The sequence below is a fragment of the Mustela erminea genome, chromosome 3 (genome assembly GCF_009829155.1).
Source record: "Mustela erminea isolate mMusErm1 chromosome 3, mMusErm1.Pri, whole genome shotgun sequence".
NCBI lineage: Eukaryota > Metazoa > Chordata > Mammalia > Carnivora > Mustelidae > Mustela > Mustela erminea.
This window is the reverse complement of record NC_045616.1, coordinates 44,896,372-44,921,487: the sequence shown is the minus strand read 5'-3', so window position 1 is coordinate 44,921,487 and position 25,116 is coordinate 44,896,372. Positions and strand designations below refer to the sequence as shown.

At 41.1% G+C, this 25,116-nt stretch overlaps 1 protein-coding gene across 3 annotated transcripts in view; it reads right to left on the bottom strand.

Annotated features, from left to right (window-relative positions):
* The window catches only part of ERAP1 (endoplasmic reticulum aminopeptidase 1), a 38,888-nt gene that overhangs the window by 7,954 nt on the left and 5,818 nt on the right, over positions 1-25,116 (bottom strand). For all 3 annotated transcript variants that reach the window (XM_032335686.1, XM_032335684.1, XM_032335685.1), the window contains exons 3-15: positions 22,412-22,550; positions 19,699-19,833; positions 18,163-18,283; positions 17,221-17,375; positions 16,777-16,890; positions 15,477-15,608; positions 13,991-14,122; positions 13,767-13,838; positions 12,138-12,292; positions 4,650-4,729; positions 3,901-4,084; positions 1,909-2,065; positions 301-485 (exon numbers count right to left, since the gene is read on the bottom strand). In XM_032335686.1, coding sequence (XP_032191577.1) covers positions 301-485; positions 1,909-2,065; positions 3,901-4,084; positions 4,650-4,729; positions 12,138-12,292; positions 13,767-13,838; positions 13,991-14,122; positions 15,477-15,608; positions 16,777-16,890; positions 17,221-17,375; positions 18,163-18,283; positions 19,699-19,833; positions 22,412-22,550 — 1,761 coding nt within the window. The remainder of the gene's footprint in view (positions 1-300; positions 486-1,908; positions 2,066-3,900; positions 4,085-4,649; positions 4,730-12,137; positions 12,293-13,766; positions 13,839-13,990; positions 14,123-15,476; positions 15,609-16,776; positions 16,891-17,220; positions 17,376-18,162; positions 18,284-19,698; positions 19,834-22,411; positions 22,551-25,116) is intronic.

The window sequence follows — 25,116 nt, the reverse complement described above, 5'->3', positions numbered from 1 at the left end:
TCCTCTCTAGGACAGCTGTTTCACTTGTGGTCTTTACCTCCATTAGACGGAAATCATTCTGATCCCACTTTAACTCTCCAGATATTTGACTTTTATATATAGAATTTCCCTCCTAGCATTCTTAAAACAGAAAGTTGAGAGATACATAGAAAAATCTCAAGAAGCAATTTATTTTCCCAAGAAGTACAGCATGGGAGGTTTGGCTCTACTTGTTTTTTTCTCCCAACATCTAGCACTGACGATGAAAAACAGAAAAGATAGCCTTTACAGGAACAGACTCATTGTTTGGTAAGCACTGACCTCAGATTTCCATCTGCTTCCTTCCACTCTCTGAAATAGGCTTCTGCCCTCTGCACGCAGGGCTGATACTTGCGCACACAGGCAAGTAGGAGCAGCTCAGTCCGCAGCATTCGCTGCGAGACAGAGCCCTCATCTGTCCACGTCTGCTTATCAATGAGGTCCCTCAGCAGCCTGATGAGAAAGGCCTGTGGGAAAGCCACACGTGTCACCAGTACTGTCCTGGGCTGCCTTGTGTTTTAGACGAGTTGATATACCCGCAGGGGGTGGGGATTAATTGGTAAAGTGGGATCCAACTCTTTTTTTAAAACCACGTGATTCTATTTATATTTATTTATAAAAGGGGGCAAAAACAAGAAAATCATGATTTTACTATTTGCATAAGCATCTTTTATAAATGTACCTTTATCGATTTAAAAATCGTGATGAACTGCCACTTTTGAAACCAGGTTTATAGAACTAAAGTTTGAGAACAAATCATACAACAGGACTTCATAACATTTTGCCAAAAATGATTTTGTCCCTCTTCCTCAAGTACCTGAGTCATGGAGTATCTTAAGAGTAACCGTCAAAATGAGATACCACCTCACACCAGTCAGAATGGCTAAAATTAAGTCAGGAAACAACAGATGTTGTGAAGGATGCAGAGAAAGGGGAACCCTCCTACACTGTTGGTGGGAATGCAAGCTGGTGCAGCCACTCTGGAAAACAGCATGGAGGTTCCTCAAAAACTTGAAAATAGAGCTACCCTATGACCCTGCAATTGCACTCCTGGGTATTTATCCAAAGGATAGAGAGTGATTCTAAGAGGCCTCTACACCCCAATATTATAGCAGAAATGTCCACAAGAGTGAAAATATGGGAAAAGCCCAGAAGTCCATTGACAGATGAATGGATAAAGAAGATGTGGGGTGTGTGTGTGTGTGTGTGTGTGTGTGTGTGTGTGTGTGTAATATTACTCAGCCATCAAAAAGAATGAAACCTTTCCATTTGCAATGATGTGGATCCAAATACAGGGTGTTATGGTAAGTGAAAAAAGTCAAAGACAGACAAATACTATATGATTTTACTCATATGTGGAATTAAAGAAACAAAAACAGAGGAGTATCGGGGAAAGGAAGGAAAAATAAAAGGTACAGACAGGAAGTCAAATTATAAGAGACTCTGAACTACAGGAAACACACTGAGGGTTGCTGGAGGGGAAGGGGATGGGGGGATGGGGTAACTGGGTGATGGGCACTAAGGAAGGCATGTGATGGAATGAGCACTGCAGCCAATGAATCACTAAATGCTACCCCTGAAACTAATAATACAGTATATGTTAACTTGAATATAATAAAAATTAAATAGTAAACCTCAAAAGACAAGTAAAATGAAATAAAGGATTTGCAAAAAGAAGGGAATAACAAATCCATAAAACTTAAGTACTGATTCTTACTGTGCTCTGTCTTTAGTGTCAGGATGAAACCCAAATCTTTGCTATTTAATCCGAATACTAATTCTGATGCACTTTCTAGAGATATACCCATATACACAATGGTAAGGATGCTTTCCCACACCCACACAAGAGCAAAGCAGTATGTAACTATTCAATTTATCGAAGGCTTCTACCTTGAACTGATTTTCCACTTCCTTCATATCTCTTTTCTCCATCAACTTATACATAGGTATCAGCTCGTTCAAACCTTGGAAGACCGGCATAATTTCAGTTTCACGTCTCAAGTACAGGGCTAAGTCCAAAGCTTTTTCAATTGATAGCTTTCCATTGCTGGTCAAGAGAAACCATGGTTAGCAGTTTAAACAAAAACCAGGAAATCAACTTTTTGTTTCAAAAGATACTTTTAAGGGCGCCTGGGTGGCTCAGTGGGTTAAGCCGCTGCCTTCGGCTCAGGTCATGATCTCAGGGTCCTGGGATTGAGCCCTGCATTGGGCTCTCTGCTCGGCAGGGAGCCTGCTTCCCTCTCTCTCTCTCTCTCTGGCTGCCTCTCCGTCTACTTGTGATTTCTCTCTGTCAAATTAATAAATAAAATCTTTTAAAAAAAAGATACTTAAAAAAAAAAAAGATTTTATTTATTTTATTTCACAGAGATCACAGGTAGGCAGAGAGAGAGAGAGAGGAGGAAGCAGGCTCCCTGCTGAGCAGAGAGCCCAATGCAGGGCTCGATCCCAGGACCCCAGGATCATGACCTGAGCCGAAGCCTCAATCCCAGGACCCCAGGATCATGACCTGAGCAGAAGACAGAGGCTTTAACCCACTGAGCCACCCAGGCACCCCTAAAAGATACTTTAATCTTCCAGTGATACATTCAATCAGATATAAATGATGCCTTATTAACGGGGCCTTTATATAAGTGTCTTTTCTTTCACACATAGCACTGGCTTATTTACCACTGTGGAGGAAGTTTCTTGAATAATAATATAGCCAGTGCTAACTCTTGGTGAAGACAAAATGGAGACAGATCAGCATCTGTCCCTCTGAGAAACAACAGACAGGGGGCTCAACATCCAGAATAAGACAGTGATTTTTATCAAAATCAGTCATCTTAGAGAGACTGCCACCCAGTCAAAAGTCTGAGCATCTGCATTAAACACATTCTTGTCTCCATTTCAAAAAGAAAGTGAACATAGATAAATTCCTCCATTATGAAATAAATTTTAAAAATCTTTAAAAAAAAAAAAAAAAAACCTTCATTATGGAGGGCAGGTGTCCAAAATCTTAGTGGCAGGGTATATATTAAGTGCAAAATCCTCCAAGAATTCAGCAATATTACAGAGGGAAATAGTCTCAGGTAGGCAGAAACAACTAGAAAAACCACTTCTATCTTTATCCCCCATTGCCTTTTGCCACCCTGAGAGGTCCAGCAAATGAACTCAAAATTTAGAGCAAAGGGACATGGGAAATGAGAATTACAGAATCAGGTCTTCCCACCTGCATGACTCCCCTGGGGACTGCAGCTCTGCCTAAATACTGAACAAATTTGAGTTTCAGGCTTAGGAGCCATTTTCTTGAAAACCATGGACATAAGGCAAAAAAAAAAAAAAAATGAACACTATCCATACAACTCCAACATCATGTGGCTGCGCCACATTTTCTAAGCTTTATTTCAGAAACCTTCCATGAAATTCAGGTATCTAGTTTGAGAACTGGGGGGAGAAATCTGGGTTAACCCCAGACACAAATGCAAACAACTGGGTACTAACCCACGTAGTCTTCTAAGAAGGTTTTAAAAATGGGAAAGACCCACCAGGGCAGAAACCTCCTAAGCTTCAGCAGGGCCAGAAAAGCTATGAGACAAGGCTTTAGGGACCAGAAGCTTCTCCGCAAGACTGGTCTCCTGGTTTTCTGTACATTTGCATCAGTCTGATCTATGTCGTTAGCAACATTAAAATACAGGTCCCTTGCTTTAGCTTTACTCTGAAGACACAGACACATGGTTGGTTAATCCTAAGACTAGAAGCAACCTTGGAATTTAAGAACTTAGGAGAAAACACCATCTTAGCTTCTTACGAGCAAGGAATCATTTTTGTCTTTAGAAATCAAGTGTTTGAATGCTAATAGCGGCTTTCAGAAATAAACCAAGACCTTGAGGAGTCTGTCATTACCTGACGAGCTGAAACGCATTGTTGATGAGACTGGCCCGATCGTTGCTGCTGATTGTTGTGTGTGCTCCTTTTAAAAGGCCAGTCAAAGAATCCCATCCATCGTCTTCATAATGCACAATGTAATAGCCATTCATTCCAACATTAAATTTGATCCATTCTACCTCTTCTGGGAGGATGAGCACATCTAGAGCAAATAAAATACATCAGAGCTCCATTTTCTGTCTTGGCTGATGAAAGCTTTTCTGATCAGAGACTGGACAAAGAAACTAAAGGCAAGTTTAATATTGAACAATTTTAATACTGAAATGAGTTTCCTTTTGGACACATTTCTTTCAGAAACCAGAAAAGTCCATTCTAATAGGCAAAGGCCAGCACTAGCTTTAGACACCAATATTTTGAGATTTATAGATCTCTGAGAATACAGCCATACTTTAGGCCATATAGGCCATACATATGATATGATCCAGCAGGGTTCAAAAAAGGGGGAATTTTCACTCGTAATCCCTCCCTCTCAACATATATAACTCAGATGCTTTATTCTCCACCTGGCAAGACACTGGCTTTCTTTTTTGCTACCAGAGAATATTTTCAATCCTTTCCTCACTAGAAATTGAAAGCCAACAATTTGCTTAATATAAAGATTGACCTGATCCTTCTTTTTAATCACGATCAACAGTAAAACAAACTTAGCAAGTCTTACACATTTCCAGTTTCTTCCGTATTTAACGTAGTTACTTCTACGTAGTTACCTGTTTTTGTCTTCAGCAAAAATCTTTGGACTGAGTTTGATTTGCTAGTGATGAATGTCAGTGGAACATGCCACAGGTACCTTAGAGAAAGGACAGATTATTTGTTGATTCAGTCCAACAAACAGTTATTAAATCATCTATCATATGCCACACACGGGCGAGTTTTAATGATGCTACCAAAACTACTAGAGCCAAGAGGTCAAGATGTCACCAGCCTGTTTTCCAGCTTTGCAAGGGGCACCAGTTCAAGCACTGTTCATTCTTCTCAGACTTTTTCAGTAGAGCTGGGAATTTGAGCTCCAATGAACCCCAGCACCCTCTGTAGAGGTTGGAGCTCAGAGGTCCTACCTTAAAGACCTGGACCCCTATAAATGGCACAGATAGCCATCCTGTGACTCCTACAACATTATTAAGAATAGAATATCACAGGGGTGCGTGGGTGGCTCAGTGGGTTAAGCCTCTGCCTTCAGCTCAGGTCATGATCCTAGGGTCCTAGGATCGAGCCCCACATCAAGCTCTTTGCTCAGTAGGGAGCCTGCTTGCTCCTCTCTCTGCCTGCCTCTCTGCCTACTTGTGATCTCTGTCTGTCAAATAAATAAATAAAATCTTTAAAAAAAAAAAAAGAATAGAGTATCCCTTCAGTGGAATTCCTGTCAGTGATGTACAACCTGAATCCCATCATGAAAAAACAGCAGAAAACAAAGACTGGAGGACAATCTATTAAAAGAAGAAAAGGAAAAGGAAAAAGAAACAAGAGAACAGAACAGAACAGAACTGGCCTGTGTTCTTCAAAAATATCAAGGGCAAGAAGAAAAATGTTAAAGAACTGTTTCGGGAAAAGAAGAAAAAAATACAACTGAACATGTGTGACAATGCAATGTGAGCCTATATTGAATCCTGAACTGCAGCTTTTTTCTTTCGCTATGAAGACATTATTAGGAAAGGTGGAAAAGTTAAGTCAGGTTTATGGATCAAGTATTAGATCAATTTTATTTCATAATTTTGATATTATATTGTGCTTACATGGTGAATATTCTTATTTTTTATAGAAATATCACACAACTATTTCAGAGTAGAGGACATCATGTTTCCAACTTACCTGTAGTAAAATATATATATATGTATTACATTGTGCAATATACATACATAAAATACATAAATTCTGTATTATATATATAAATATATTTATATTGTATATATATGCATATATGTATATATGCATATATATATATACGCTACTGTGGATCCAGGAGGACAGCATAGGAGGACATCGAACTCACCTCCCCTGTGGATACACCAAATCTATATCTACATATAGAGCAATTCCTTTTGAAGAAGAATCAAGAGCTGATTGAATAGCTTCTGCATGATAAATGATAGAGGGACCACACACAGAAGGCAGAAAAAGAGCCAGGATAACAGAAATTCCATCCCAAGGTAATGAGGGAGGGCTATTACCGAAGGCCCCCATCAGACTTGCCCACCCTGAGATGTGATGAATATAATGCAATTTAGAGGATAACTAGATTATAAGTGAAGAAAATCCACTGACCAACTCTAGAGCATCCACCAAACAGTGGGCAAACTGCTAGAACTCTCTCTGAAGTCATAGGCGCTGGTGAGAACCACTGTGTACATTCCCCCTCCACTGTGATATTGTGGACAGGGGCAGGGTTCATTCACTCTAGCCAGCTGCGTAGGGCCACCCCAGCCATTCCAAGACTCCTAGCCCATAACAATTCCAGTCAACCTGCAGCAGTGGCCCCAGCAGAATACTCTGGGACCCTCCTGGCTTATACCCAGTCAAGCCTCAGCCATCCTACCATGGTGGCCTTGGCGCAGGACAACCTGGGACCCCATGGACTGAACCTGTTCTCACTCCAGCTCTAGACCTCCAACCAGGGCACCATCTCCTCCAACTTCAGCAATTTCTCCAGGGTGGCCCAGGGAAGGATTTTCTCAGAACTCCCCAGCTCATGCATACTCCAGTTCCAACCATCTCACCAGAACAGCCTTGGTTCACTTTGCCCTGGGACGTTTCTCCCCCATCCCACTCCAGCTTCAGCTGGCCAGCCAAAGCCACTAGGCACACGCAACCTACACAACTAACAGTAAATCACAGAAATAGACAGAAGTCAAACAAACTAAGGACACCAAGGATTATATTCCCAACAAAAGAAAACCAAAAAATCACAGAAAAAGAAAAGCCCTAATGAAATAGGTAATTTACCTGATAAAGAGTTCAAAATAATGGTCATAAAGATGTTCACTGAACTAAGAAGAACCACAAACTAGCCTTATAAGAAATGTTAAGGAGTCATAAGAGGAAAAGGAAAGATCAGAGGAGGAAATATGAAAAAGAGAACTACAGGCCTATACTATACTATAGTATACCTACACTATACTATAGTATACCTACACTATACTATAGTATACCTACACTATACTATAGTATACCTATACTTATACTCTCATGAATATAGATGCAAAAATCCTTAACAAGGCATTAGCAAACCGAATCTTACATTTAAAAAAAAAAATCATTCACTGCAATCAAACCAGATTACTCCCAGGATGCAAAGGTGACTCAATATTCACACACACACACAAACACACACACACACAAATTAACATGATATATCACATCAGTAAGAGAAAGGATAAACTATATGATCATTTCAACAGATGCAGAAAAAGCATTGGACAAAGTATAACCTCCATTTATGCTTTAAAAAAAACCCTCTGCAACGTAGGTCTAGAGGAAACATACCTCAACATAATAAAGGCCTTATATGCAAACCACAATCAACATTGTACTCAATGGTGAAAAAGAGAGCTTTCCCCTAAGTTCAAGAAAAGAGAAAGATGTCCACTCTCACCAATTTTAATCAACATAGTACTGGAATTCCTAGCCATAGCAATCAGACAGCATAAAAAAAGGAGGGGGCATCCAAATTGGTAAGGAAGAAATAAAGTTCTCATTATTTGCAGATGACATGATACCATACACAGAAAACTCTCAAGACTCTACTAAAATACTACTAGAACTGACAACTGAGTCTAGTGAAGTTGTGGGATCCAAATTTGGCGTACAGAAATCTGTTGCATTCCTATACACTAACCATGAAACAGCAGAACATGAAATTACCAATCCTACTTGTATTTGTACCAGACACAATAAAATATCTAGGCATAAACTTAACCTAACATGTGAAAGACCTATTATTTTGAAAACTATAAAACACTGATGAAAGCAATTTAAGATGATGCAAAGAAATGGAAAGATACTCCATGCTCATGGAATAGAAGAACAGGTATCATTCAAATGGCTATGGCATGCAAAGCAATCTAAAGATTTAATGCAATTCCTATCAAAATACCAACAGCATTTTTCACAGAGCTTGAACGAACAATTCTAAAATGTGTATGGAACCACATAGCCAACGCCATCTTGACAAAGAAAAAACTGGAGGTACCACAACACCAGATTTTAAGTCATATTACAAAATGGTAATATTAAACCTGTATGGTACTGGCATAAAAAACAGACACATAGATCAATAGAACAGAAAACCCAGAAGCAAACCCATAATCATATATTTATCTTTGACAAAACGGGAATCAATATACAGTGGGGAAAAGCTCTTCAACAAATGGTATTGGCAAACTGGACAGCTACATGAAAAAGAAGGAGACCACACCACTTCTTTCACCATACACAAAAACAACCTTAACATGGATTAAAGTACTAAATGTGAGTCTTGAAACCATAAAAATCCTCAAAGAGGGCACAGGCAGTAATTTCTGATACATTTTTCTAGATAAGTCTCTTGAGGCAAGAGAAAGAAAGAAAACCAAAGAGCCAAAGAGAAAGAAAACAAAAAATAAACTATGGAGACTACATCAAAATAAAAAGCTTCTGCACAGTAAACAACCAACAAAGCTAAAGTGCAGCCTAAAGAAGGTATTTGCAAATGACATATCCAATAAAAGGTTAGTATCCGAAATGTATAGAACTTATCAAACTCAATAGCCAAAAAACAAAGAAACCAGTTAAAAAAATGGACAGAAGCCATGAACAGACATTTCTCCAAAGAAGACATCCAGATGGCCAACAGACACATGAAAAAATGTTCAACATCACTTATCAGGGAAATGCAAATCAAAACTACAATGAGATATCACCTCCCATCTGTCAGGATGGCTGACATTAAAACCCAAGAAACAAGTGTTGGTGAGGATGCGGAGAAAGGGGAGCCCTCCTGCACTGGTGGTGAGAATGCAAACTGGTACAGCCATGCGGGAAAATAGTACGGAGGTTCCTGAAAACATGAACAATAGAGCTACCCTATGATCCAGCAATAGCACTACTGCGTATCCACCCAAGAAATATGAAGACACTAATTCAGAGGGATACATGCACCACGATATTTACTGCAGCATTACTTATAGTAGCCAAATTATGGAGACAGCCCAAGTGTCCATTAACAGATGAATGGATACAGAAGATGTGGGATTATATACAGATATAATGACTATTACTCAGCCATAAAAAAGAATGAAGTCTTGCCATTTGGAATGATATGGATGGAACTGGAGAGTATAATGCTAAGTAAAATAAGACAGAGAAAGACAAAAATACCATATAACCTCACTCGTACGTGGAATTTAAGAAATAAAACAAACCAGGACAAAAAGAGAAACCAGGAAACAGAAACAGACTCTCAACCATAGAGAACTGATGGTTACCAAAGGGGAGGTGGGGGGGGGGAGGTGAAATAGGTAATGAGGATTCACAAGTACAGTCATCATGATGAAAAGATAGGTAAGAATGTTGAGGAAATGGAAGGCTCCGTTTTCCTGAAGGTTAGAGTGTAAACTGGTACAGTCACTATCATAAATAGTATGTAGGTTGCTTAAAAAATTAAAAGTAGAACTACACTATGACCCAGCAATCCCTCTTCTGAGTATTGATTCAAAGAAAATGAAAACACCCCTCTGAAGAGGTACATGAAGCTGTATGTTCATGCAGCATTGTGTAGCTATAGCAAGATATAGAAGCAACCAAAGTGTCCAGTGATAAGTTGATAAAAAGATGTATATATACACATACGTACATACACGCACAATAGAGTGTTAGCCAATAAAAGAATGAAACCTTCCCATTTGCAACAGCAGAGATGGGCCTAAAGGATATCATGCTACGTGAAAGAATTCCTACAGATAGAAACAAGTACCGTAGGATCTCCCTTATGTGTCATCTGAGACACAAAACAAAACAAAGACTCCTAGATAAAGGAAGCAAACTCTTGGTTGTGGGGGGTGGTGCGGGGTGGTGGGGGTGTAGGTAAAGGAGATTAAGAGTTACAAATTCCAGTTTCAAAATAAGTCATGGGATATAATGTATAGCATAAGGAATACAATCAATACTGTAATAATTTTTTTTAAAGATTGATTGATTGATTTATTTGACAGACAGAGATCACAAGTAGGCAGAGAGGCAGGCAGAGACAGAGAGGAGGAATCAGGTTCCCTGCCAAGCAGAGAGCCCAATGTGGGGCTTGATCCCACTGGGATCATGACCTGAGCTGAAGGCAGAGGCTTTAACCCACGGAGCCACCAGGCATCCCCTGTAATAATTTTTTTAAAGATTTATTTTTTGACAGAGAGAGAGCTCACAAGTAGGCAGAGAGGCAGGCAGAAAGAGGGGGGAAGCAGACTCTACAAGGAGCAGAGAGCCTGATGCGGGACTCGATCCCAGGATCCTGAGATCATGACCTGAGTTGAAGGCAGAGGCTTAACCCACTGAGCTACCCAGCTGCCCTAGTAATACTGTAATAATTTTCTTATTACATTATTACCATATTACATATGGTAATGACTTATTATGTAATAATATTTATTTATAATAATAATATATTATATATAATAAATATAATAATAATTATTACCATATTACATATGGTAATAAGACTTATTGGTATTTTACAATGTAAAAGTAATGAATCAGTACGACTATACATGAAATGGGATACTGTTTGTTAATTATACTTCAATAACATATGAATAATATATATGCTATGTAGAGAGCATATAAAAAGGTAAAGAGTATTCTTTTTTAAGATTTTATTCATTTGAAAGAGAGAGAATGAGAAAGCAGGAGAGCAGGTAGGGTCAGAGGGAGAAACAGACCCCCACTGATCAGGAAGCCCAGTGTGGGACTTGATCCTGGGACTCTAAGATCATGACCTGGGCCGAGGGCAGTCGCTTATCCAACTGAGCCACCCAGGCGCCCTAAAGAGTGTATTTTTTTTTTTTTAAGGATATTCTTTTTTTTTTTTTTTAAAGATTTTATTTATTTATCAGAGAGAGAGAGAAAGAGAGCGAGCACAGGCAGACAGAATGGCAGGCAGAGGCAGAGGGAGAAGCAGGCTCCCCGCTGAGCAAGGAGTCCGATGTGGGACTCGATCCCAGGACGCTGGGATCATGACCTGAGCCGAAGGCAGCTGCTTAACCAACTGAGCCACCCAGGCGTCCCTAAAGAGTGTATTTTTAACTGATATTTTGGATTATACGTGGAAAGGTTCTATTTTACATTTTATACACATAGTTCAGGTTATATGTAAAGAGAGGGGAGAAGGGGGGGACGGTTAGAGAGAGAATGATAAAGTAAATGTAGTAAAAAGTTAACATACATGTGTATCTGGGTAAAGAATACATGAGAATTCTTTGTGCTCTTCTTACAACTCCTCTAAGTCTGAAATTATTTCAAAACAAATTGAAGTACTGTCCATTTGGGTCGGTCAAGGTGCACAATCTGCTTTCCAGTGACGCCCTTCTGAAGTGGTAAAGCTGACAAACAGGCTCCAGGATCTAACGCAGACTTCCAAAAACCAACGCAGTTCCCCCTACGCCCCAGGTAACACCCGCATGTCTATGTCCTCCACTCCAACCCAAACGCCAGGCACTATCGGCCTTCAGGGGCAGTTGCCTCGTGTAGAGCTCGTTTCCAGTCAGAACCCGGAATTACCAACCCATCCAACTACAGGACATGGCAATGTTAAAATAATGATACAGTAACAGCTTTACTGAGAAGAACCAAGGTTGAAAGCCACATTTATCCTCTTGGAAGATGGTGGTGTGTAACTCGACTTCATAGGATACAGAGATTTATTTTATTTTATTTTATTTTTAAAGATTTTTATTTATTTAGTTGAGAGAGAGACAGTGAGAGAGAGCATGAGAAGCGAGAAGGTCAGAGAGAGAAGCAGACTCCCCATGGAGCTGGGAGCCCGATGCGGGACTCGATCCCGGGACTCCGGGACCGTGACCTGAGCCGAAGGCAGTTGCCCAACCAACTGAGCCACCCAGGCGCCCCGGATACAGAGATTTAGTTGGAATATTTTAGCGGTCAAGACAAGAACGCTCTGAAAAATGAATTTTTGTCGCACAAGGCAGGTGTTACCAAGGCAACAACAGAAAGGTTACCCAGTTTCTGCGGCGTCCTCGGGTCCTTTGGTGTAGTGCTCCTGCCTCATGTGCACGTTCCTCCCTCTCACCGTGACGGTTATCAGGGGAAAGCCCTTCTGCAGCGTCCACGTGTTCATCATGGTCTTTACATCAAGGCCTTCCTGTCGCCAGTGCTGAGGTAGACAGAAAACAGATACGTGACCACTCGCCCGATGCTAATGGAGAACCCAAGCTTGCACTCCTGGGCTAAGACCTGTTGACAAGTCCCTCGAAGCTTTTCCTCACCCCTTCTCCTCCTCCCTTCCCCACACTGTGTCCCACAGTAGCATTCTCACCGGAGCACTGACTGTTTGCCTTTCCATTCCCTTCCTCCATCTGTGTAGGTCTAGGCTCCCCAGCAGGTACTGTATCTGGTTCTACTGGGCATCCCTTGGGCTTGGCACCCTGCTTCCAGCAGGCAAGTGAATGAATGAAGTAGGGAAGGGAGACCAAGTGTTCAGCAACCATGTAACAATGCTGGCTCAGACAGGCAAGGTGGGAGACAATGTTCAGCCACTAGCCTGTCCTTCCCAGTGCTAACATCAAGACGGTCCACATTCTTAAAAACTGATCTATTCTTAGATACTAAAAAAGCTTCTAAGGATATTGAAGAGCCAAACGATAAAACATACTACATAACAAATCTAGAGATCACGGAGTAAAGCAGTCTCTAAAAGCCATAAAGACCTCAAAAATGACAATAGGGTGAATAAAATTTAGCTGCCTCTCTAGACTCAACTTTCACTTCCTATGAAAAAACTCTACAAGTCCAGATAAACAGACTCACGTGGTTTTGGGACTCAAATATTAAGGATTCTTTCTAGCTCAGCAGTAAAAAATGTGAATTAGATCTAAATTCAAATCCCCACTCTGCAACTGACCCAACATATGCTTTTGGATTTCACACCCCCATCAGTTAAGCTCACAGGTTCACTCCAAGATGTAAAGGAGTCAAGTGCTCAGCTCGTGCCCAGTGCTTACGCGCTCAAGGTTGCCTGCTGCCCTAGTTTGTTTTTTCATGAATGAAAAGTTATGGGAGTGACCCACATGGGCTGACTGACACAGCCCCAGTCTACCACAGGAAAAGGTCATAAATTCATGGCTTTCCAGAGAACAAAGCTGAACAAATTAGTACCAGTGATAAACGTTTCCCACAAACACTATGCCACCCCCTTGCATAGACAGCTTTTCAGGGAAACTGTAAAAACTGTAAAAAAAAAAAAAAAACTATAAAAAAACTGTAAAAAGGCTGTCAGTCTGCTACAGTTTAACCAGTCTTTTTTTTTTTTTAAGATTTTATTTATTTATTTGACAGACAGAGATCACAAGTAGGCAGAGAGGCAGGCAGAGAGAGAGAGGAGGAAGCGGGCTCCCTGCTGGGCAGAGAGCTCGATGTGGGGCTCGATCCCAGGACCCTGGGATCATGATCTGAGCCGAAGGCAGAGGCTTTAACCCGCTGCGCCAACCAGGCGCCCCTAACCACAGTCTTATGTGGAGTTACAGTGATAGAATGAAAGACCTCAGAGAGGTTGGCCCCGAGGCTTCCTTCAAAGAACACGGAGTAAACACATGTGTTTCGGGGTACCACATACAGCTGCAAGAACTTACTGAGGTTGAAGATGAATGAGGACCCCTGGAGCAAAAGCCGTCCGTCCTTTCTGAGCCATCTGTAGGGCAAATCTAAAAACCAAAACCAAATGTGTTATTCCCGGTCCTCTAGAAAACAGTCAGGATTCTTCTCGGAAGGATTAACAGGGTGTAGGAAAACAAAACAAAACATGGTAATAAGCCTGGTAATCCCCAAGGCAGAGACTAAACCAAACCATACTCACACTTGCCATACTAGTCCACAGGTCCTCATTTCTTGTGTTTTGGTAGCTATACTTCTGGAGGTACTGTACAATACCACTTTTAAATGCATCAGCACTGATATAATCCCTTAGCATATTCAGAATACAAGCTCCCTGAAAAGACAGCGTGGGTAATTGTTAAGTTGAATCATCATCTGATCTGCTGTCACACTTTTAGTTTGGAAGAACTCTTTCATAATGCAACCGCGGTAACATTTTCAAAGTCTGTGATTTGTGACACAATTAAAGGAAGTACACTTACAGAAAAAAAAGTGCTTTTCAAGGAAGTGGGTAAACCTGGACCTATCTGGGCAGGGAGCTGAACAGGACTGTTTCTCTTCTTCACCTGCTAGTGCCATCATTTTCTAACAGCAACCAAGGCTCCCCACAGGGCAAATGACCACCACTGGCCAGCTGCTATTGTCCCCAGGTTAGTGGACAGTGGTGCAGAACCAACACTTGGCACCACCTCCTGCCTTCCCCAGGGTTACTCCAGCCCAGCAGTGGGGAAAGTAGCTATAATAGAAGATGGAAACAGAGGTCCCAGTTAAGGAACAGAGGAGGGCAGGCATCCTGGAGCAGAGAGGGCCAGAGGAATGCAGGGAAAAGGAGCAAGAGAATGCCTCAAGACCCAGTATTCCTGGGTGAAGAGTCTTTTCCTCTCCACCCCCATGACTGTGGCACACACAGAAAAAAATTGGCCACATAGGTGTGCATTTATTTCTGGGCTCTCATCTGTTCTACTGGGCTAGGCCTCTGTAGGTCTGTTTTTATCTCCCCTGCACTGCTGATGGAAACAAAGAAATACTACAAATACTACAAATACTGTTTACTACAAATAAATGGGCCAAGTACCATGATAAATGACATTCTCTGCCTTGTTGAAGACAGTGGAATGGTTGGCAATGGGAAGAGAACTGGAGAAGCAGAAGCTTGATTTCACGAAGTAGGGACTTGGACTTTAGCTCTGGCTTGTATTCCTGAGAGCAATACACAGGCCCTGTGTGACCACCGTGACTAGAATCCTTTCCCTTTCCCTTGTCCAGAGAAGCCAGGTGAAGACTGTTATGTAAGATCTCCCATTAAATGTTAGCAACCGTTTCCAGTTCTGTTATTAAACACATCGTATAGGACCATATTTTGCAGTTCCACAATACCAGCTATTTCTGAAGGCACTGAAAGCCAAGCTACAGGAGGCAGGACTGTCTGCCTGGTACAAAGGTGAGGCTCAGTCAAGACCCGTTTGTTGAGGGAGAAACTGACTCGAAGTTTCTCTTCAGGATTACCGATCAAACTGCGTTGGGTCTTCAAGAATGAACTCCAGCAAGCAGCACAGGGCAGCAGAGAAGGCATTCAACCTGGGTTGTTCCTTAGGAAGGAAAGTCACCCCACAATCCTATCTGTCATCCTTCCATCCAAGTCTTCAGCAGTTTGGTGTCCAAAATGTCCCCTTATTATCCATTTTTACCTTTTCATAAGAAACTTCATCAAACATCTCCCGAATCTGAGCAGGTTTCACCACAGGGGTTGACACAGGGTGTGAGGAATTTAACGCATCAACCTCCATCACATTAAAACACTTGCCGAAGAAATAATCTTCCTGTCGACACAGAGACAACATCACCCATGTGACTTCTACTTTAGATAATAAATATGAAAGGACTAATGTTTGGTCTGGAGTAATAGGTTTATACTTCCATTTTCTGGTCCAAACCTCTTATGTATTTATAGAGTTTACAAAATAAACTAGAATTGTCATTGCTAAAGAGACTCCAAGAAATGATTTTAGGTTAACATTTTAGGGTTTGTTCCTCTTAAAATACCTATTGCTTTAGAAGACCATTTTCTCTTAAAAACAAAACCATGAGGCCTGTAGCCAAATAGAATCAAAACAACTGAAGTGTGTAGTGATTGCAACATCTCCAATCATATTTTAAAGCAAAGAAATTTAGATTTAAACCATGTAGTAAAAAATAAAAAAAAAATGGATAACAAACTCAAAGTGTAATCTGATTTCTTAGGTCATATTACCCAATAGGATAACATACACACCGAATCATTTTTATTAGTAAGGGTTATGTGGAAATGGGAAAATATTTATGATCCATTGTAGTGTAAGAGTTATATGGACATTATAAATAATGTATATTGGAAGATGAAAATGGGAAGTTGATATATGCTTAACTCAAAATTATAGTAAGGCAAAGGATTGTTTGAAATTTTTTTGTTTTTACATAAAGGAAGTTTCTCTCTAACTTTACTGCATGTGATTTTCAGAAATTGAATACCTGATTTTTAAAATAAACACAAAGGTTCCAAAGCATTCAGTCTGTGACTCCTGAGTACAGGCTTATATGTAAACAAACCCGCAGTTACCTAAAGCAAATGGGATCCTATCTGATTTGACAAGTGGTATCCTACTGAAGTAACAGTTATCTGTACTTGATAATCTTTCAGTGAGCAACCTGAAGGCCGAGGAAATGATATACAACAGATAGGGTGTCATTACTTCTATTTCTTTGATATTAAAGGAGGGTAAGATTTGACTTCATTTCCTAACAATCACAGATTTGGAAATAAGCAAACCAGTCTGGAATTAAGCCTTTGTGATATCTTTAAAGTTCACTACCATGCCCGGTAGTGAACCTGATTCCTATCTCAACTATCAAGGAGTTGATAGGTCTAGGAGTTCTATCACTGAGGATCAGTACGTATTTTCCAGCAGTGCTGAATAAAACAGATCAACCTGTTAAAAAGTAAGTACTTACAACTTTCAGTTCAGGATGAGTCACGCTGACCGACACAAACTCCATAAACTTGGCAAATCCTTCATTTAACCAAAGATCATTCCACCATTCCATGGTGACGAGGTTCCCAAACCACTAAAAGGAAAATAGTACATATTCACACATTTCTAGGGAGATCGGATTATCTACACAGCCGTAAACATGAGGTATTCAGGAGGAAAGAGTTCACATGTGTGATGCCGGTATACGGGCAACATTCACAGAATATTTTATCAAAGTAAAAAACCTTTCCATGTTCATTTTAAAACACGCTACCTAACGCATTAAAGAGTTTTCATTTTTACTTGCCTTTTTTCCATAGGAAAATAATTGATCCATTTCATATGTCAGTGTGAATAGTCTCTTCTGTCCCATAAAAGCAATGTAGTTTCACCACAATTTCTAAAAGCGTGATTAACTGTGTACCTGGTGGGCAAGTTCATGTGACACCGTCATCGTAATGTCAAGCTTATCTGATGCTGAAGACGTCTCAGGGTCAAACAAGAGAATCGATTCTCTGTATGTGGTCAGTCCCCAGTTCTCCATAGCACCACTCTCAAAGTCAGGAATAGCAGCAAGATCTCGGGAAGGACACAAAAACCTGTTACCAGCCTCTAAATGAGACCTCATCCATACACACTAACATTCAGAACGGATGGGTGTAGGGATCCTAAGAAAAGCCAGGTTGGTTTTGCAGAATCCTGTTCTAGGCTGGAAGAACCTTTCACAACCGAGAAAAAGAGGCTCCATGGTTCACTGAATTGCTCTGCTGCTGTATGACCAAGTCAGATGTGGGCCCCAGGCCTCCTGACTCCCTTTCCAGCTGTCTGTCCATGAGTTTGGGGATTGAATATTAACAAATTCCTCAGTAATCCACTAGACTTGGGACATCCCAGGCTCCTGTTCGCCTAAAATCTCTAACACACGATGGTCCTAACAGCCCATTTAAGAAGGAAAATGCAGATTTTCCTTACACTATAAATTTGTTAAGAACAATTTATTACGCACCCTCTGTATTCCTCCCAAGTATGTGCCAATTCTGGGGGGAAAAAAAAAGAAGAAGAAAAGAAATACAGCTTCTGCCTTTCACTCTCTGCCCACTAATTTAGTCGGGTTTATCTTTCAAGTCAGAAGGTAAAATGATCATGACATGTGCCTCAGAACCTAATCAAGATCTGCTTCTGCTCTAATTAGAAACTTACTGTAGAGATTAGGGCTCAGAAGGATCAACCTGATGGCTGACACCTGCCAGAGTTTAAGGATCTGAAGGGCTCCTGAGATAACCACGGGAACACCAATTAGGAGGCTATAATCCATAGCTGATGTCATTCAATGCCACCATTTGCAAAAACTGTGCAAAATCTTTACCTTGTTTGGGTAAGGGATACGGAATGCTGAAATAATCCTCGTAAAATTCCAGAAGAGTCACTGCGGTATCCAGGGCATAATCTGCCTGATGTATCTTATCTGGTGCAGCATATATGGAAACCTGAAGAGAAAGAAAGTTAGCTTTTCAAATGCTCTCGTGGCTTCTCTCCACAAATGTATGGAAGATGGACATTAAAGCCTTCATCTTCTGCAACATGGTTGCCAATTAAGTAGCAGTTCTAGTTCTTGTCTTCCTGCTGTTTCTAATTAACTCCCCTTCTGAAAACTACAACATGCTGGGTAACATATACAAAAATGTCTTTTTAGATGTTCTTATGACATAGTGGAAAAGTAAAGAAAACTTAGATGCCAAAAACGAGGTAAGGGTAGGACCCTCCGTAGACAGCGGAGGACTGCAGATAGCTTTTGTCCCGAGGACACTAACCTAATGCAGATGGAGTTTTCCCAGCATTGATGGTCTCAGGGGCTAGGAGATCAAGTTCAGAGCCTGCCCAGGCTGGGAAGCCCAAGAAAAGATGTACCAGGCACATAGCTGGACCCTTAAGGACCACACCCTTGCTGTAAAGGTAAACTAAAAATAGCTTCCCCCTTCCTCAAGGAGACTGTAAGGAGAAAAAAAATGCCTATTCAAGTCTTCATACTATATGGGGGAGGTCGACTGAAATCCTAAGAGAATCAGTAAAAGTTCATCTTCGTGCTGGTTAGCAGCTGGGCTCACACGAACCAGGTGGCTCAAAAATCGGAAGCCAGGGATGCGTGGTGGCTCAGTTGGTTAAGAGACCACCTTCGGCTCAGGTGGTTATTCTATTCTACAAGAATAAGAACCACTAGGGCAACAAAAGATTATTCACCAGAGAAGTCCTGCCTGTTCAGGCCTCAGTGAAAACCAGCACCAATAAATGAGGTATCTTCAAATTAAAGCCCTCCCTTCCAGAAAAGAAAATTGTTTGCATTGTTTGTACAGTTGAACAGGTTGTTCACTACACAATGGTACCCAGAAAAGGGGCAAGTGGTCCTTGAGACAAGATATTCTCTTTAGTATTCCAGTATTCGCTGGCACAAATGCTCTCCCCAGAGCCATGTAATACTTTAAGCCGACTATTCTATTTTACTTCCTTCTCAAAGCCAGAATCTGTTCGGATGGTCAATGACATTTACTTCCCAACTGCAGAAAGTGATAGCCAGAAACAACTTCAGAAACCCCTGCAAGATCTAGTCCAACTTATGTATTTTGGAAAAGCATAAACTAGGTTCCAAAGGGAGCATGGTCAAGATCAGAAAACCAGTCAACAGTGGAGCCAGGACCATGACTCAGGCCAGGCCAAGCCTCTCCACGTTTTTGTGATAAGAACCTCATTGTAAATACCAGCATCTGTGACAAGAAGATGCCAACCACCCCGGTTTTTGCCCAAGATTCAGAGGTGTGGGACTTCCAGTTTTAAAACCAGGACAGTCTCAGGCAGGCAAGGACAACTTGGTCACCCTGTGTGACAATCTGACAATCCCAGGGCTCACCTTAACTCCACTCTTGGTCATCTTGCTAATAGACTTAAAATCTGAAATAATGAAAGCCACCAGGTAGGTGCTCATCTTCACGGTGACATCAAAATGGTCTTCTAGGAGTCCTTCAGCAACAGTCACAGATTTAACCTAAAATCACAATAACTGAAATCATCAAATAATCCAATTATCAATACATTGAAAATATCGGATAAAGAGAAATTTCCTAGCCACCAGACATAATATTCAGAATATATAGCATAACATTTGTATAATTATTTTAAAATTTCTTTTTCTAATATCTGATTATAATTTTGAGATTAAGGCCATTCTACTCAAATTTTAATGATATATAATTCACATATCATAAAATTCACTGTTTTAAAGTATACAGTTGTGTGTTTTTTTTATTATGGTCACAGAGTTGTGCCACTCTCGTCACTATATTTTCAGTGCCCCAGATGGTTGCAAACGGGCCCATATTTGGTACGTGAGGATTGATAATACGAATGGGAGGAAGCAAAACTGAGATTGTTGGTTTTGCCAAGAAGTAGACCTTAAATACAGGTATAAGAATTATCTGGAAACACACTGTCTAGTTTGGTTTCTACAGTGGGCAAACATGTAACCATGTACAACTTTAAAAAGAGCTTCTATTTTCCTACAAAATTGAAAGTAACCCATGCCTGGGCCTCACATGGCCAAGCTTCCTCCAAACTCGGATTTGCTTCACTGGAATCTGCTTTAGGTGCAATCCAGGAGACGCCTCGTAGTGCGGTGGGGGTGGTGGAGGGACAGTCTCAGCGGTGTGCTCCCCAAAAGGAAAGTCTAATATGTCAGGAAACACCAAGCCCTGGGCTGGGACAGGGCCCCAAAGAAGGAGAGCAAGAGAAGAAGGAGCCTGCCAATTCCATATGAACACGTTAACACATGTTCCCTGGAATCTTATTTCCACCTCCATCTCTGTGACCTCCTCCTTCTTCGTAATACCCACCACCCCCACTGGTTCTGGTGTCTGCTGGTCACTCTGTGCTCCCTGGACTCTGAGAGCCGACCTAGGTTTACTCTTGAAAAACTCCAACTTACCTTTTCAAGTGCCTTCTACCCACTCCTAACCAAAATTTTCATTCCTGAAGTTACGCTATTTACTAGGAAAGGAAGCTGATTAATTCAGCTTTAAATGGAATGAAATCCTGCCTGCTGCCCATACACTTCAATTCACTTTCATCCTTCCCTGAACTCTAGGTCGGCAGCCTGACTTCAGGCTGGTCCTGTAAGATTTCTGCCTATGGGTGGGCCTTCCTGTCCAAGAGGCCAGCCAGATCACATTAGAGACTTTCCTTTCCCAAACAAACGGGTCCTGGATATCCATGGTATCTTTGTGAAGTCTTAGGAGCTCCAGCCTTCACCCTGCAAACCTATGAGTTTCTCTATCGGTGTTCTTTGGTCATCAGTCTCCCCCTTGATTTCATCCTCCCCTGGTCTTTATTCTCCCAAACCTGTGATTGATTCTCTAATTAGAGAACTCACAAACCTGGGAGCAATATTGTAATATCGAGGAATGGAAGGATAATGCGAACAGGCATGTTCTCGATCTCAAATTTCTATCAGGAAAACAACATAACTGTTTCTTGTTTTCTTCACCTACAAATGTGGGTGGAGTAGACAGAAGTTCTTAGCTGGTAGAGATTTGCTGAAGAGCACTTTTCAAAGAGCATGGCCTTCTGAGGGGGGCCTGGGAGAATCTTGTTTGCAGAAGGGATTTTTAAGGGATTCAGTGCTGAGGGGCCGGTGGTGGGGGAGGTGGCTGGTGGTCTGTAGAGTTTTAAGTGTTGCAAGGTACTGTCCTAGAGGCTGGCTGTGGCTCTCAGAGCCCCACGCTAAGATTCGGCCTCCCTGGTGATCACAGGGTTGAGCTGGGACACCCTTTAAGACTCTGGGCAAAGTGTCTTCCACCTGAGTCTCATCCACAGCGAGCTCCCCGAACACAGGCTGTGTGTTTCACGAGATGATCCGCAGCTGTGGCAGGCTGAGAGCTCAGTGGATGAGTTGTTCTAAGCTGCTAGAATCATCGCTCCATGGCTCGTACTGAGTACTTACATTCATTCGGCACGGGCGTTTTCTCACCGCTTTTGAAAATCAGATGGGACGCTGTCCACGTTTGCTTTGGAATTGGAGGATGATGGTCTCTTTAAAGGGAACTGAACTATCTATCACAACTTACCTTCTGTATCGTAATATTCAGATAAGATTACTTTTTTTCTGTTCGCCAATTTCATAGATACAGTTACAAATCATATGGTTACTATCGGTATATCCTATATAGAAATTATAGAGAACTATATACTAGAAATATAGCCTTATGTGACCAAGTGTGTCCTTGATAAGATCATATGAGAAGAGGAGGGGGAAAGTGCTTTGGGAAGGGCACTCTCATTTAAACCAGACGTGAGTCCCTTACAGTGTCCCTCCTGCCATACCAGGGACTTGGAATGCCTCTTGGACAGAAATCCTCCATATTTTTAGGGACAATTTTTTTTCTCTGACTACAGAAAAATTATTGCCTGAAACAAAAGCACGGGTTGGAAATGAAGAAAGAAAAGTTAGCTGTCACACAAGAAAACAAAAAACACAGGTGACCTGAATATTAACTGTCCCTGGGGTAATGCAAGTGACAGCATGTTGACAGAGTTTTCCTGTGAGCAGACACACAGGCATTCTGACTCACCAGTGGCATATTGGAGATGGCGAGGTGTCTTGGCTCCCTTCTGATCTTGACTGAAAAATTCGCTTTGAAGGCAGGTTCATCAAAGCAGGGAAAGGCCATTCTGGCTGCGGTGGGTTCAAAGTGCGTTGATGCCAGTACTCTAAAATTATGGGGAGTGAAATAAAAGTACAGCATAAAGCACCAGGGACTCTAAAAGAGATGTGTGTTTGGTTCTTAATTCCTAAAGATACTATAAGATTATGGATTTCACTACTGAAAAAAAATCTTTCATAGAACAAAAGTTATCATAAACTAAGTAAAAAGGCAAACAAAAAAACTGGGAAAAAGGATTGAAAGCTATTTGACAAAAAGGGTTAATAGCCTTGACAGAGGATGAACACTTAAAAATGAGTAACATGGGGCACCTGGGTAGCCCAGTGGGTTAAAGCCTCTGCCTTTGGCTCAGGTCATGATCTCGGGGTCCTGGGATCGAGCCCCACATCGGGCTCTCTGCTCAGCAGGGAGCCTGCTTCCCTTCCTCTCCCTCTGCCTGTCTCTCTGCCTACTTGTGATCTCTGTCTGTCAAATAAATAAAGAAAATCTTTAAAAAAAAAAAAGTAACATTATGCCAGCAACCAAGGGGGATAGCAGGTACAGGTAATAAACAGGCAACTCGCTGAAGAAGAACCTACAAATAGTAAACTTATCAAAACCTGCTCAATTTCCTTAATAATCAATGAACTGTAAGTTACAGGGACATATCTATTGGCTTTTTGGCTCTAAAAAGACTGACCATATATGGTATTGGCTACAGATGAGGAATATGGCAAGGGATATCAAAAGACTGTAAACCCTTCAACTTAGCAATTTTATGTCAAGGCATTTACTCTAAGGAAATAATTAACAAAGATATTGCTATTGCTGAAAGGGTGGAAACAACCTAATCTCTGTCAATGGGGTATGAGTTAAATCAGAGCACATACATTTAATAAACTCATTAAAATAACATACAGTGATAGATATCCACATGAACATCTCCTCAACATATTAAAATAAGATCCTTTATAAGATGGAAAATATAGCTCCATTATATATATAATGTATATCCATACCCAGAGAGAAGTCTGGAAGTATGATCCCTAAAATAAAAGTAGTAGTTATTTTTAGGGGCTGTGATAGGGACAAAATTTACTTTCTAAAAAATTATTTTGGGTAGCATCTGACCTTTTTTTACCTCAAAAGAATAATAGTGAATCAGAAAAATAAGTGAGTATAGGGGCACCTGGGTGGCTCAGTGGGTTAGGTCTCTGCCTTCGGCTCAGGTCATGATCTCAGGGTCCTAGGATCGAGCCCCGCATGGGTTCTCTGCTCAGTAGGGAGCCTGTTTCCCCATCCCCCACTGCCTGCCTCTCCGCCTACTTGTGATCTCTCTCTGTCAAATAAATAAATAAAATCTTTAAAAAAAAAAAAAAAGAAAAGAAAAAAGAAAAAAGTGAGTATAATCTACTAACAAAATTTTAAATCTACTAACAAAATTTTACTTTATTTTTTAAGATTTTTATTTATTTATTTGATGTAGAGAGAGAAGCGGGGAAAGAGGGAGAGAGAAGGAAAGAACAAGCATAAGCAGGGAGAATGGCAGACAGAGGGAGAACCAGGCTCCCTGCTCAGCAAGGAATTCGATTCGGGACTCCATCCAGGACCTTGGGATTATGACCACCGAAGGCAGCAGCTTAACCAACTGAGCCACCCAGGCGTCCCTAAAATTTGATTTTAAAATACAGCATAAGGGTGCCTGGGTGGCTTAGTGGGTTGAGGGTCTGCTTTTGGCTCAGGTCATGATCTCAGAGTCCTGGGAAGGAGGCCTAGGCCCAGCTCCCTGCTCAGTGGGGAGTCTCTTTCTCCATCTCCCTCTGCCCCTCCCCTGCTCCATTTCTCTCTCTCTCTAATAAACACATTAAAAAATAATAAATAAAATTCAGCATAAAGTCCCCCAAAATAGATTGCCTCCTTAAAAACAGAACAAAAGCAAGGCAGATGAGGGTCCTTAAAAAAGCTTTAACTAAGAAAAAAAAAATTTCTTCTAATAGCGTTCTCCAAACATACATGGAAGTCTTAATCCCTTGTATCTGTGAAGATGACTTTGGAAAAAGGGTCTTCGCAGATGTCATCAAATGAAGATGAGGCCATGAAGTTGGACCTTAGTCTAGTAAGACTAGTGTCCTTAAAAGAAGAGGAAAACTTGGGGAATGACCACATGATAACAGGCAGAGTCCAGAGTGATGTCGGTAGGAGCCAAGGAATGCCAACAATCGATGGCCTCCACAAACTAGAAAGAGGGAAGGAAGGGCTCTTTGCAGAGATGTAGAGAGAGCCTAGCCCTACTGATCCCTGGATTTGGACTGCTGGCCTCCAGAACTGAGAGAGCAGAAATTTCTATTGTTCTAAGCCACCCAGTCTATGGTACCTCATTATAGCGGCTCTAGGGAGCTTATCCTAGGCCAGGAGAATTAAAAATGTTTATTATATATCAGAATTCTAAACAAATAAACAAATAGGTACTTTGGCAGAGCTGAAGGAAAGAAAACTGATTAAAACAGAATGAAAAAAAAAATGAGATCCAAAAAACAAAGAAAAGAATCTATGGGCTATTTTTAGCTACATAAATAAAACACAAAATCAAAACATTCAACCATCAAGGGAGTGTTAAGAAATAATCCATATGA